Source organism: Oncorhynchus kisutch, unplaced genomic scaffold (genome assembly GCF_002021735.2).
Source record: "Oncorhynchus kisutch isolate 150728-3 unplaced genomic scaffold, Okis_V2 Okis02a-Okis13b_hom, whole genome shotgun sequence".
NCBI lineage: Eukaryota > Metazoa > Chordata > Actinopteri > Salmoniformes > Salmonidae > Oncorhynchus > Oncorhynchus kisutch.
Genome location: NW_022261979.1, coordinates 12,688,234 through 12,703,178, shown reverse-complemented (window position 1 = coordinate 12,703,178; position 14,945 = coordinate 12,688,234). Strand labels below are relative to the sequence as shown.

Below are 14,945 nucleotides of genomic sequence, written 5' to 3'. Positions count from 1 at the left end.
GAGACCAGCATGGTCCCAATAAACACCTAGGGTCTCTCTGTTTCAAAGACAGACAGTAGGCACTGTGGAGACCAGCATGGTCCCAATAAACACCTAGGGTCTCTCTGTTTCAAAGACAGACAGTAGGTACAGTGGAGACCAGCATGGTCCCAATAAACACCTAGGGTCTCTCTGTTTCAAAGACAGACAGTAGGCACTGTGGAGACCAGCATGGTCCCAATAAACACCTAGGGTCTCTCTGTTTCAAAGACAAACAGTAGGTACTGTGGAGACCAGCATGGTCCCAATAAACACCTAGGGTCTCTCTGTTTCAAAGACAGACAGTAGGTACAGTGGAGACCAGCATGGTCCCAATAAACACCTAGGGTCTCTCTGTTTCAAAGACAGAGAGAAACAGCTACTTATGACAGGGGATATCTGGCTCCAAGGACCATGTTCTGATTGGTTGGGAGGTTAAATCCCTTAGTGGGACTGCTGTATCCACACTGTCAATCACAAACATTACTGGTATACAATATCCCTTTGATATAGACCAGAACTTCAGGAACCAATAATACTGTAATACATGATACTCCGTTGTACTACATTACTCTGTTGTAATGCATACTACTCTGTTGTAATACTCTGTAATACATGATGTTCTGTTGTACTACATTACTCTGTTGTAATACTCTGTAATACATGATGTTCTGTTGTAATGCTTGATACTCTGTTGTAATACATGATACTCTGTTGTAATACATGATACTCTGTTATGATACTCAGTTGTAATACATGATACTCTGTTGTAATACATGATACTATGTTATGATACTCTGTTATGATACTCTGTTGTAATACATGATACTCTGTTATGATACTATGTTATGATACTCAGTTATGATACTCTGTTATGATACTCTGTTGTAATACATGATACTCTGTTGTAATACATGATACTCTGTTATGATACTCTGTTGTAATACATGATACTCTGTTGTAATACATGATACTCTGTTATGATACTATGTTATGATACTCAGTTGTAATACTCTGTTGTAATACATGATACTCTGTTATGATACTCAGTTGTAATACATGATACTCAAATCAAATCAAATTTATTTATATAGCCCTTCGTACATCAGCTGATATCTCAAAGTGCTGTACAGAAACCCAGCCCAAAACCCCAAACAGCAAGCAATGCAGGTGTAGAAGCACTCTGTTGTACTACATGATACTCTGTTGTACTACATGATACTCTGTTGTACTACATGATACTCTGTTGTACTACATGATACTCTGTTATGATACTCTGTTGTAATACTATGTTGTAATACATGATACTCTGTTGTAATACATGATAATCTGTTGTAATACATGATACTCTGTTGTAATACATGATAATCTGTTGTAATACATGATACTCTGTTGTAATACATGATACTCTGTTGTAATACATGATACTCTGTTGTGATACATGATACTCTGTTGTAATACATGATACTCTGTTATGATACTCTGTTGTACTACATGATAATCTGTTGTAATACATGATACTCTGTTGTAATACATGATACTCTGTTCTCTCCAGGAGCGATAGCTGGCATCGTGGACCAGCCCATGCAGAACTTCCAGCGGGGTTCAGAGATGCAGAGTTCAGCAGGCAGCAAGGCCAAAGGGGTCATCTCTGGAGTGGGGAAAGGCATCGTGGGGGTCTTTACCAAACCTATAGGGGGCGCTGCAGAGCTGGTCTCGAAGACGGGATACGGTGGGTTTATATTTTTAAAAACATTTTATTTTAGCTTTTATTTTACCACTGGCAGGTTAACTAAGAACTAATTCTTTATTTACGTCCCTGAGATCGTTTGTTAACACATCACTGTTCAACAGTAGTGGACACACCTCCAGGCCATCCAACACAGTTTATTCAGGCCTGACGAAGACCTTCTGGTCGAAAACGTAAAAGTTTATTGTATGGGAGCATTTCAACGCTTTTACACTTAACTACACAAGTCCCCCTGGTTAAGCACTTGTTGTTTTTCTTTGCGAGACGATTACTCCCTCCCTCAACAGTACTGTAGTGTTCTGTCCTAGCGGTATGCTAACATACAGATTACTCCCTCCCTCAACAGTACTGTAGGCCTGCTGTAGTGTTCTGTCCTAGCGGTATGCTAACATACAGATTACTCCCTCCCTCAACAGTACTGTAGGCCTGCTGTAGTGTTCTGTCCTGGGGGTCCTGGCGGTATGCTAACATACAGATTACTCCCTCCCTCAACAGTACTGTAGGCCTGCTGTAGTGTTCTGTCCTAGCGGTATGCTAACATACAGATTACTCCCTCCCTCAACAGTACTGTAGGCCTGCTGTAGTGTTCTGTCCTGGGGGTCCTGGCGGTATGCTAACATACAGATTACTCCCTCCCTCAACAGTACTGTAGGCCTGCTGTAGTGTTCTGTCCTAGCGGTATGCTAACATACAGATTACTCCCTCCCTCAACAGTACTGTAGGCCTGCTGTAGTGTTCTATCCTAGCGGTATGCTAACATACAGATTACTCCCTCCCTCAACAGTACTGTAGGCCTGCTGTAGTGTTCTGTCCTAGCGGTATGCTAACATACAGATTACTCCCTCCCTCAACAGTACTGTAGGCCTGCTGTAGTGTTCTGTCCTAGTGGTATGCTAACATACAGATTACTCCCTCCCTCAACAGTACTGTAGGCCTGCCTCGTGTTCTGTCCTAGCGGTATGCTAACATCCAGATTACTCCCTCCCTCAACAGTACTGTAGGCCTGCTGTAGTGTTCTGTCCTGGGGGTCCTGGCGGTATGCTAACATACAGATTACTCCCTCCCTCAACAGTACTGTAGGCCTGCTGTAGTGTTCTGTCCTAGCGGTATGCTAACATACAGATTACTCCCTCCCTCAACAGTACTGTAGGCCTGCTGTAGTGTTCTGTTTTAGCGGTATGCTAACATACAGATTACTCCCTCCCTCAACAGTACTGTAGGCCTGCTGTAGTGTTCTGTCCTAGCGGTATGCTAACATCCAGATTACTCCCTCCCTCAACAGTACTGTAGGCCTGCTGTAGTGTTCTGTCCTGGGGGTCCTAGCGGTATGCTAACATACAGATTACTCCCTCCCTCAACAGTACTGTAGGCCTGCTGTAGTGTTCTGTCCTAGCGGTATGCTAACATCCAGATTACTCCCTCCCTCAACAGTACTGTAGGCCTGCTGTAGTGTTCTGTCCTAGCGGTATGCTAACATACAGATTACTCCCTCCCTCAACAGTACTGTAGGCCTGCTGTAGTGTTGTGTCCTGGGGGTCCTAGCGGTATGCTAACATACAGATTACTCCCTCCCTCAACAGTACTGTAGGCCTGCTGTAGTGTTGTGTCCTGGGGGTCCTAGCGGTATGCTAACATACAGATTACTCCCTCCCTCAACAGTACTGTAGGCCTGCTGTAGTGTTCTGTCCTGGGGGTCCTAGCGGTATGCTAACATACAGATTACTCCCTCCCTCAACAGTACTGTAGGCCTGCTGTAGTGTTCTGTTTTAGCGGTATGCTAACATACAGATTACTCCCTCCCTCAACAGTACTGTAGGCCTGCTGTAGTGTTCTGTCCTAGCGGTATGCTAACATCCAGATTACTCCCTCCCTCAACAGTACTGTAGGCCTGCTGTAGTGTTCTGTCCTGGGGGTCCTAGCGGTATGCTAACATACAGATTACTCCCTCCCTCAACAGTACTGTAGGCCTGCTGTAGTGTTCTGTCCTAGCAGTATGCTAACATCCAGATTACTCCCTCCCTCAACAGTACTGTAGGCCTGCTGTAGTGTTCTGTCCTAGCGGTATGCTAACATACAGATTACTCCCTCCCTCAACAGTACTGTAGGCCTGCTGTAGTGTTGTGTCCTGGGGGTCCTAGCGGTATGCTAACATACAGATTACTCCCTCCCTCAACAGTACTGTAGGCCTGCTGTAGTGTTGTGTCCTGGGGGTCCTAGCGGTATGCTAACATACAGATTACTCCCTCCCTCAACAGTACTGTAGGCCTGCTGTAGTGTTCTGTCCTGGGGGTCCTAGCGGTATGCTAACATACAGATTACTCCCTCCCTCAACAGTACTGTAGGCCTGCTGTAGTGTTCTGTCCTAGCGGTATGCTAACATACAGATTACTCCCTCCCTCAACAGTACTGTAGGCCTGCTGTAGTGTTCTGTCCTGGGGGTCCTAGCGGTATGCTAACATACAGATTACTCCCTCCCTCAACAGTACTGTAGGCCTGCTGTAGTGTTCTGTCCTAGCGGTATGCTAACATACAGATTACTCCCTCCCTCAACAGTACTGTAGGCCTGCTGTAGTGTTCTGTCCTAGCGGTATGCTAACATACAGATTACTCCCTCCCTCAACAGTACTGTAGGCCTGCTGTAGTGTTCTGTCCTAGCGGTATGCTAACATACAGATTACTCCCTCCCTCAACAGTACTGTAGGCCTGCTGTAGTGTTCTGTCCTAGCGGTATGCTAACATACAGATTACTCCCTCCCTCAACAGTACTGTAGGCCTGCTGTAGTGTTCTATCCTAGCGGTATGCTAACATACAGATTACTCCCTCCCTCAACAGTACTGTAGGCCTGCTGTAGTGTTCTGTCCTAGCGGTATGCTAACATACAGATTACTCCCTCCCTCAACAGTACTGTAGGCCTGCTGTAGTGTTCTGTCCTAGCGGTATGCTAACATACAGATTACTCCCTCCCTCAACAGTACTGTAGGCCTGCTGTAGTGTTCTGTCCTAGCGGTATGCTAACATACAGATTACTCCCTCCCTCAACAGTACTGTAGGCCTGCTGTAGTGTTCTGTCCTAGCGGTATGCTAACATCCAGATTACTCCCTCCCTCAACAGTACTGTAGGCCTGCTGTAGTGTTCTGTCCTAGCGGTATGCTAACATACAGATTACTCTCTCCCTCAACAGTACTGTAGGCCTGCTGTAGTGTTCTGTCCTAGTGGTATGCTAACATACAGATTACTCCCTCCCTCAACAGTACTGTAGGCCTGCTGTAGTGTTCTGTCCTGGGGGTCCTGGCGGTATGCTAACATACAGATTACTCCCTCCCTCAACAGTACTGTAGGCCTGCTGTAGTGTTCTGTCCTAGCGGTATGCTAACATACAGATTACTCCCTCCCTCAACAGTACTGTAGGCCTGCTGTAGTGTTCTGTCCTAGCGGTATGCTAACATCCAGATTACTCCCTCCCTCAACAGTACTGTAGGCCTGCTGTAGTGTTCTGTCCTGGGGGTCCTGGCGTTATGCTAACATACAGATTACTCCCTCCCTCAACAGTACTGTAGGCCTGCTGTAGTGTTCTGTCCTAGCGGTATGCTAACATCCAGATTACTCCCTCCCTGGGGGTCCTAGCGGTATGCTAACATACAGATTACTCCCTCCCTCAACAGTACTGTAGGCCTGCTGTAGTGTTCTGTCCTGGGGGTCCTGGCGGTATGCTAACATACAGATTACTCCCTCCCTCAACAGTACTGTAGGCCTGCTGTAGTGTTCTGTCCTGGGGGTCCTGGCGGTATGCTAACATACAGATTACTCCCTCCCTCAACAGTACTGTAGGCCTGCTGTAGTGTTCTGTCCTAGCGGTATGCTAACATACAGATTACTCCCTCCTTCAACAGTACTGTAGGCCTGCTGTAGTGTTCTGTCCTAGCGGTATGCTAACATACAGATTACTCCCTCCCTCAACAGTACTGTAGGCCTGCTGTAGTGTTCTGTCCTGGGGGTCCTAGCGGTATGCTAACATCCAGATTACTCCCTCCCTCAACAGTACTGTAGGCCTGCTATAGTGTTGTGTCCTGGGGGTCCTAGCGGTATGCTAACATCCAGATTACTCCCTCCCTCAACAGTACTGTAGGCCTGCTGTAGTGTTCTGTTCTGGGGGTCCTGGCGGTATGCTAACACACAGTAGTAATACTCCCTCCAAGGAGCCCTAGCGGTCCTACCGTAGCGGTATGCTAACAGGCTGTAATACCCAGTCTATGGGGTGGTAGCGGTCCTAGCGTACCGGTATGCTAACAGGCTGTAATACCCAGTCTATGGGGTGGTAGCAGTCCTAGCGTACCGGTATGCTAACAGGCTGTAATACCCAGTCTATGGGGTGGTAGCGGTCCTAGCATAGTGGTAGGCTAACAGAATGTAATACCCAGTCTGTGGGGTGGTAGCGGTCCTAGCTTAGTGGTAGGCTAACAGCCTGTAAAACGCAGTCTATGGGGTGGTAGCAGTCCTAGCGGTATGCTAACAGGCTGTAATACCCAGTCTGTGGGGTGGTAGCAGTCCTAGCATAGTGGTAGGCTAACAGAATGTAATGCCCAGTCTGTGGGGTGGTAGCGGTCCTAGCATAGTGGTAGGCTAACAGGATGTAATGCCCAGTCTGTGTGGTGGTAGCGGTCCTAGCATAGTGGTAGGCTAACAGAATGTAATGCCCAGTCTGTGGGGTGGTAGCGGTCTTAGCTTAAGCATATGCTATCTAGCAGGTGTGGAAGTTCAGTCCTCTTGGCCCTGGAGGGTTTACTAACTGGGCCCTGGAGGGTTTACTAACTGGGCCCTGGAGGGTTTATTAACTGGGCCCTGGAGGGTTTATTAACTGGGCCCTGGAGGGTTTATTAACTGGGCCCTGGAGGGTTTATTAACTGGGCCCTGGAGGGTTTATTAACTGGGCCCTGGAGGGTTGACTAACTGGGCCCTGGAGGGTTGACTAACTGGGCCCTGGAGGGTTGACTAACTGGGCCCTGGAGGGTTTATTAACTGGGCCCTGGAGGGTTTATTAACTGGGCCCTGGAGGGTTTATTAACTGGGCCCTGGAGGGTTTATTAACTGGGCCCTGGAGGGTTTATTAACTGGGCCCTGGAGGGTTTATTAACTGGGCCCTGGAGGGTTTATTAACTGGGCCCTGGAGGGTTGACTAACTGGGCCCTGGAGGGTTTATTAACTGGGCCCTGGAGGGTTTATTAACTGGGCCCTGGAGGGTTTATTAACTGGGCCCTGGAGGGTTTATTAACTGGGCCCTGGAGGGTTTATTAACTGGGCCCTGGAGGGTTGACTAACTGGGCCCTGGAGGGTTTATTAACTGGGCCCTGGAGGGTTTATTAACTGGGCCCTGGAGGGTTTATTAACTGGGCCCTGGAGGGTTTATTAACTGGGCCCTGGAGGGTTTATTAACTGGGCCCTGGAGGGTTTATTAACTGGGCCCTGGAGGGTTGACTAACTGGGCCCTGGAGGGTTTATTAACTGGGCTGTTTATTAACTGGACTGCTGCTGAAAGCCCCAATGACGTCACTAAACTTCTGGAGGAGTTATAGTTTATTAAAGATGGGGGGGGGGGGAAGGGGAGAAGAGGAAGGGGGAGAGGAAGAGGGAGGGAAGGGAGGGGAGGAGTAGAAGGGGTGAGGAGACGAGGAGAGGTGAGTTTTTATGTTAGCCAGCACTAACAGCTCAGCGCGACAGAACATAAATATTAAATTAAGTGAGCAGCTGTGTGTCAGAACCATGGTACCCCGGGGACTGATGCTAATCTAGCTCCCCTAGCTAGCTACACACATACCCACACTCTGTGTCAGAACCATGGGACCCCGGGGACTGATGCTAATCTAGCTCCCCTAGCTAGCTACACACATACCCACACTCTGTGTGTCAGAACCATGGGACCCCGGGGACTGATGCTAATCTAGCTCCCCTAGCTAGTTACACACACTCTGTGTGTCAGAACCATGGGACCCTGGGGACTGATGCTAATCTAGCTCCCCTAGCTAGCTACACACACACCCACACTCTGTGTGTCAGAACCATGGGACCCCGGGAACTGATGCTAATCTAGCTCCCCTAGCTAGCTACACACATACCCACACTCTGTGTGTCAGAACCATGGGACCCCGGGGACTGATGCTAATCTAGCTCCCCTAGCTAGCTACACACATACCCACACTCTGTGTGTCAGAACCATGGGACCCCGGGGACTGATGCTAATCTACAACACACAGGGCAGGGGGGGCAGGTTCCACAACACACAGGGCGGGGGGGTAGGTTCCACAACACACAGGGCAGGGGGGTAGGTTCCACAACACACAGGGCAGGGGGGCAGGTTCCACAACACACAGGGCAGGGGGGTAGGTTCCACAACACACAGGGCAGGGGGGCAGGTTCCACAACACACAGGGCGGGGGGGTAGGTTCCACAACACACAGGGCGGGGGGGCAGGTTCCACAACACACAGGGCAGGGGGGCAGGTTCCACAACACACAGGGCGGGGGGGTAGGTTCCACAACACACAGGGCAGGGGGGTAGGTTCCACAACACACAGGGCAGGGGGGCAGGTTCCACAACACACAGGGCGGGGGGGGTAGGTTCCACAACACACAGGGCAGTGGGGTAGGTTCCACAACACACAGGGCAGGGGGGCAGGTTCCACAACACACAGGGCGGGGGGGTAGGTTCCACAACACACAGGGCGGGGGGGCAGGTTCCACAACACACAGGGCAGGGGGGCAGGTTCCACAACACACAGGGCGGGGGGGTAGGTTCCACAACACACAGGGCGGGGGGGGGGGGGGCAGGTTCCACAACACACAGGGCGGGGGGAGGGGGGGGGGGGCAGTTTCCACAACACACAGGGCGGGGGGGGGGGGGTAGGTTCCACAACACACAGGGCGGGGGGGGGGGGGGGGGGTAGGTTCCACAACACACGGGGGGGGGGGGAGGGGGGGGTAGGTTCCACAACACACAGGGCGGGGGGGGGGCAGGTTCCACAACACACAGGGCGGGGGAGGGGGGGGGGGTAGGTTCCACAACACACAGGGCGGGGGAGGGGGGGGGGGAGGTTCCACAACACACAGGGCGGGGGAGGGGGCGGGGGAGGGGGGGGGTAGGTTCCACAACACACAGGGCGGGGAGGGGGGGGGGTAGGTTCCAGAGCAGTGACATCATCAGCAGTAGAATGTTTTATGTTTTAAAATGCATGATGTCATCAAGTCACTTCAGGGCTGACAGGAAGACGAGGCAACAAGCTGCACATGTAGACACACACACACACAGGAACACACACACACATGCAGGAACACACACACACGCAGGAACACACACACACACAGGAACACACACACACGCAGGAACACACACACACACGCAGGAACACACTCATCCTGTGGGACTTGGAGACTCAGTCTACTGTACACTGAACCTTTCTGCTTTGATCTACTCTATGTGTGTGTGTGTGTGTGGTGTGTGTGTGTGGTGTGGTGTGGTGTGTGTGTGTGGTGTGGTGTGTGTGTGTGGTGTGGTGTGTGTGTGTGGTGTGTGTGTGTGGTGTGGTGTGGTGTGGTGTGTGTGTGTGTGTGTGGTGTGGTGTGTGTGTGTGGTGTGGTTGGTGTGTGTGTGTGTGTGTGTGTGTGGTGTGGTGTGGTGTGGTGTGTGTGTGTGTGTGGTGTGGTGTGTGTGTGTGTGGTGTGGTGTGTGTGTGTGTTGTTGTCCTGAGCAGGTATCCTTCATGGAGCTGGTCTCTGGCAGCTCCCCAAACAGCTGTACCTTCCAGCAGACCAGAAGTCAGCCCTCGCGCCCAACAGTCACGTCAAATACGTCTGGTAAGAACTGAACTCTATAATACACCCACCCACCCACCCACCCACACACACACACACACACACACACACACACACACACACCAACCCACCCACCCACCCACCCACCCACCCACACACACACCCACACACACACCCACACACACACACACACACACACACCCACCCACACCCACACCCACACACCCACCCACACACACAGCCCAGGTCCCCAACAGTCACGTCAAATACGTCTGGTAAGAACTGAACTCTATAACACACACACACACACACCAACCCACCCACACACACACACACACACCAACCCACCCACCCACCCACACACACACACCAACCCACCCACCCACCCACCCACACACACCAACCCACCCACACACACCCACACACACCCACACCATTTGTGTTAGTGTTTGAATAGGTACAACATATCTAGTGATTTAACATGTGTGGTAGTGTTTGAATAGGTACAACATATCTAGTGATTTAACATGTGTGGTAGTGTTTGAATAGGTACAACATATCTAGTGACTTAACATGTGTGGTAGTGATTTAACATGTGTGATAGTGTTTGAATAGGTACAACATATCTAGTGATTTAACATGTGTGGTAGTGTTTGAATAGGTACAACATATCTAGTGATTTAACATGTGTGGTAGTGTTTGAATAGGTACAACATATCTAGTGACTTAACATGTGTGGTAGTGATTTAACATGTGTGATAGTGTTTGAATAGGTACAACGTATCTAGTGACTTAACATGTGTGGTAGTGTTTGAATAGGTACAACATATATAGTGACTTAACATGTGTGGTAGTGATTTAACATGTGTGATAGTGTTTGAATAGGTACAACGTATCTAGTGACTTAACATGTGTGGTAGTGATTTAACATGTGTGATAGTGTTTGAATAGGTACAACGTATCTAGTGATTTAACATGTGTGTTAGTGATTGAATAGGTACAACGTATCTAGTGACTTAACATGTGTGTATACATTTGTATGGACATACTGGTCACCTATGGTCATGTGGTCTAATGGGATTCTTGTATATTCATCTGTTCGGCTGACCTCTGTCTCCTCTTCCTCCCTCCACTCCCCAGGAAGATGCTCCAGTCCCTGGGTCGTCCAGAGGTTCACATGTCCCTGGAGGTGGTGATCGTGTCCGGGTCGGGTCAGGAGCATGCTGGGTGTCTGCTGCTGACAGGGGAGGTGGTGTTTGTGGTCAGTCTGTCTGAAGACACACAGCAGCAGGCCTTCCCCATCACCGAGGTGGCCTGTCAACAAGACCCCCACCACCTGGGGGCGCTGACCCTCACGCTGCAGCAGCAGAGACTCACCAACGATGTAGAGGTAGGGGGGGATGGGATGGTAGGGGTGAGGGGGGAGGGGTAGGGGGGATGGGATGGTGGAGGGTGAGGGTAGGGGTGGTGGGATGATAGGGGTGAGGTGAGGGATGGTAGGGGTTGTGAGGGTGAGGGTAGGGGTGGTGGGATGATAGAGGTGAGGTAGGGGTGGTGGGATGATAGGGGTGAGGTAGGGATGGTAGGGTGAGGTAGGGATGGTAGGGGTTGTGAGGGTGAGGGTAGGGGTGGTGGGATGATAGGGGTGAGGTGAGGGATGGTAGGGGGGGGGTGAGGGGGGGTAGGGGTTGTGAGGGAGGGGAGGGTGAGGGAGGGTGAGGGAGGGTGAGGTAGGGGTGGTGGGATGATAGGGGTGAGGTAGGGGTGGTGGGATGATAGGGGTGAGGTAGGGATGGTGGGATGATGGAGGGTGAGGTAGGGATGGTAGGGGGAGAGAGGGAGGTGAGGGTGATAGGGGTGAGGTAGGGGTGGTGGGATGATAGGGGTGAGGTAGGGATGGTGGGATGATGGAGGGTGAGGTAGGGTGAGGTAGGGGTGGTGGGATGATAGGGGTGAGGTAGGGATGGTAGGGTGAGAGAGGGAGGTGAGGGTGATAGGGGTGAGGTAGGGATGGTAGGATGAGAGAGGGAGGTGAGGGTGATAGGGGTGAGGTAGGGATGGTAGGGGGAGAGAGGGAGGTGAGGGTGATAGGGGTGAGGTAGGGATGGTAGGGGGAGAGAGGGAGGTGAGGGTGATAGGGGTGAGGTAGGGATGGGAGGGTGAGAGAGGGAGGTGAGGGTGATAGGGGTGAGGTAGGGGTGGTGGGATGATAGGGGTGAGGTAGGGGTGGTGGGATGATAGGGGTGAGGTAGGGATGGTAGGGTGAGAGAGGGAGGTGAGGGTGATCACCATATGGTCATTTAGCAGACGTGTTTATCCTTGGCCAACTACAGTGAACAAAATATTCAGATTTCAGAGCATGCAGGAAACATCACTAAACCTCTTCCTCTATTTCGCTCCTCCCCCTTCCTCTCTTTCGCTCCTCCCCCTTCCTCTCTTTCGCTCCTCCCCCTTCCTCTCTTTCGCTCCTCCCCCTTCCTCTATTTCGCTCCTCCCCCTTCCTCTATTTCTCTCCTCCCCCCTCCTCTATTTCTCTCCTCCCCCCTCCTCTATTTCTCTCCTCCCCCCTACTCTCCCTCCCTCCCCCCTTCCTCCTCCCCTATCCTCCCCACTCTATCCCCCCCTCCTCCCCGTCCTGCCTCTATCCCCCCTCCTCCCCCCTCTATCCCCCCCTCCCTCTCCTCCTCCTCCCCCCCCCCCCCTCCCCCTCTATACCCCCCTCCCCCCCCTATCCCCCCCCCCCCTCTCTATACCCCCCCTCCCCCCTATCCCCTCCCCTCAGGGTGACAGTGGGAGGGAGTGGTTGTCAGAGCAGCAGTATGGTCGCCTGGTGGACTATGTGACTCGTGCGTCTGCGTTCCTCTCCCCGTCGGCCTCGTCCCTCCAGCAGGCTCCTCCCATCACCCCGGCCGAGCCTCCGCCCGCCGTCACCAAGACCTACCGTTACCTGGTCAGCCCCGCCCACGCCGCCGTGTTCGTCTCCAAGTTCACCATGGTCAAGAACAAGGCGCTGCGCATCGGCTTCCACTGACACACACCTTTACAGAGACACACCTGTACACACACACACCTTTACAGAGACCCTGACCCACACACACACCTTTACAGAGACACACCTGTACACACACACACACACACCTTTACAGAGACCCTGACACACACACCTTTACAGAGACACACCTGTACACACACACACCTTTACAGAGACACACCTATACACACACCTTTACAGAGACCCTGACCCACACACACCTTTACAGAGACCCTGACACACACACCTTTACAGAGACACACCTGTACACACACCTTTACAGAGACCCTGACACACACTCGTACAGACACACACACACACACACCTGTTGTACTCTCTCTTTAGGTTGTTCATCCACAAACTGCCTTTAAGGTTTAATGTCCTCTGTGCAATAAGAACCAGTTCCCCCTCTCACAGAACAAGGGAAGAGGGTTTAAACTTTGATTTACTCTTAAACATTTCAACAAAACACCTGTGGCAATGAACACTAATGTTGAGGAGACTGGAGGGGCTACAGTACGTTCCAAATGCCACCCTATTCCCTATATATAGTGCACTACTATAGACCAGGACCCACCCTAATCCCTACATAGTGCACTACTATAGACAAAGAACCAATGCCACCCTAATCCCTATATAGTGCACTACTATAGACCAGGACCCACCCTAATCCCTATATATAGTGCACTACTATAGCCCAGGAACCAATGCCACCCTATTCCCTATATATAGTGCACTACTATAGACCAGGACCCACCCTAATCCCTATATAGTGCACTACTATAGACTAGGACCCACCCTAATCCCTACATAGTGCACTACTATAGCCCAGGCCCCATAGGCCCCTGTGTTGGGAATAGGTTGCCATTAGGTCGTTTCACTCGTTGTCATATTGTCCTTAACCGAGTGTCTCCGAGCTCTTTATTCCTGAGTAACTGAGCTGTTTAAAGCTCTTAATGCTGAGAGCCTCCCTGACCGGGTCACGGTGTCGGTGGCGAACATGTCAGACGAGTCAGACGAACGCTCAGGAATAAAGAAATGGTTCATATCCTGTCCACCAAAATATGGTTGTGGGATTTGTTGCTTTTCAATGTTTTTTTGTTTTGTAGAGGACGTAACACGCTACGATGAGATGTTTCAACATCAAATCGTTTAGTTCTGTGTATTTTAAGTCCAAGATCATTACCTTGTTATAAATTCTGTTAAAACACAGCTTTATGGAATATAAAAACAGTTTTTGTACTCTAATGCTTTTGATGATGGTCTGGATCACGTGTCCCAACCCCATTCCACGGAGGGCCGAGTGTCTAAGGGGTCTCTCCCCTCCTCCCCTTTGTACTTGATTGATGAACCCACCCTCACCTGAAAGGAAGAACCCACCCTCACCTGGTTGTCTAGGTCTCACCTGAAAGGAAGAACCCACCCTCACCTGGTTGTCTAGGTCTCACCTGAAAGGAAGAACCCACCCTCACCTGGTTGTCTAGGTCTCACCTGAAAGGAAGAACCCAAACCCTGCAGACGCCAGACCCTCCGTGGAACGAGTTGGACCCCTACCTGGATAATATATTGTATTAATGACATTCTAATAAAAATATTGAAGTTGTGACGTCACGTGGTTCCCTTGACCAATAATACCTGGTCAGGTTATTAAAGTTAGTCGATCTACTACGGATTGTTCAGGGTTGGATAGCCAATAGGAGGGGACATTAGGGCTCAGTATTATCCTGACTAGGCCAATAGGAGGGGACATTAGGGCTCAGTATTATCCTGACTAGGCCAATAGGAGGAGACATTAGGGCTCAGTATTATCCTGACTAGGCCACTAGGAGGAGACATTAGGGCTCAGTATTATCCTGACTAGGCCACTAGGAGGGGACATTAGGGCTCAGTATTATCCTGACTAGGCCAATAGGAGGGGACATTAGGGCTCAGTATTATCCTGACTAGGCCACTAGGAGGGGACATTAGGGCTCAGTATTATCCTGACTAGGCCAATAGGAGGGGACATTAGGGCTCAGTATTATCCTGACTAGGCCACTAGGAGGAGACATTAGGGCTCAGTATTATCCTGACTAGGCCACTAGGAGGGGACATTAGGGCTCAGTATTATCCTGACTAGGCCAATAGGAGGGGACATTAGGGCTCAGTATTATCCTGACTAGGCCACTAGGAGGAGACATTAGGGCTCAGTATTATCCTGACTAGGCCACTAGGAGGAGACATTAGGGCTCAGTATTATCCTGACTAGGAGGAGACATTAGGGCTCAGTATTATCCTGACTAGGCCACTAGGAGGAGACATTAGGGCTCAGTATTATCCTGACTAGGAGGAGACATTAGGGC

General features: G+C 50.6%; 1 protein-coding gene across 1 annotated transcript in view; it reads left to right on the top strand.

The window, feature by feature from the left end:
* LOC109888372 (vacuolar protein sorting-associated protein 13B-like) overlaps window positions 1-14,209 on the top strand; it is a 300,473-nt gene extending 286,264 nt beyond the window's left edge. Inside the window, 4 exon segments of the mRNA XM_031811830.1 lie at window positions 1,574-1,750; window positions 9,512-9,614; window positions 10,713-10,962; window positions 12,355-14,209. Of these exon segments, the coding sequence (XP_031667690.1) occupies window positions 1,574-1,750; window positions 9,512-9,614; window positions 10,713-10,962; window positions 12,355-12,603 (779 nt within the window). The 3' untranslated portion in view covers window positions 12,604-14,209.
* The last annotated feature ends 736 nt before the right edge of the window (window positions 14,210-14,945 follow it).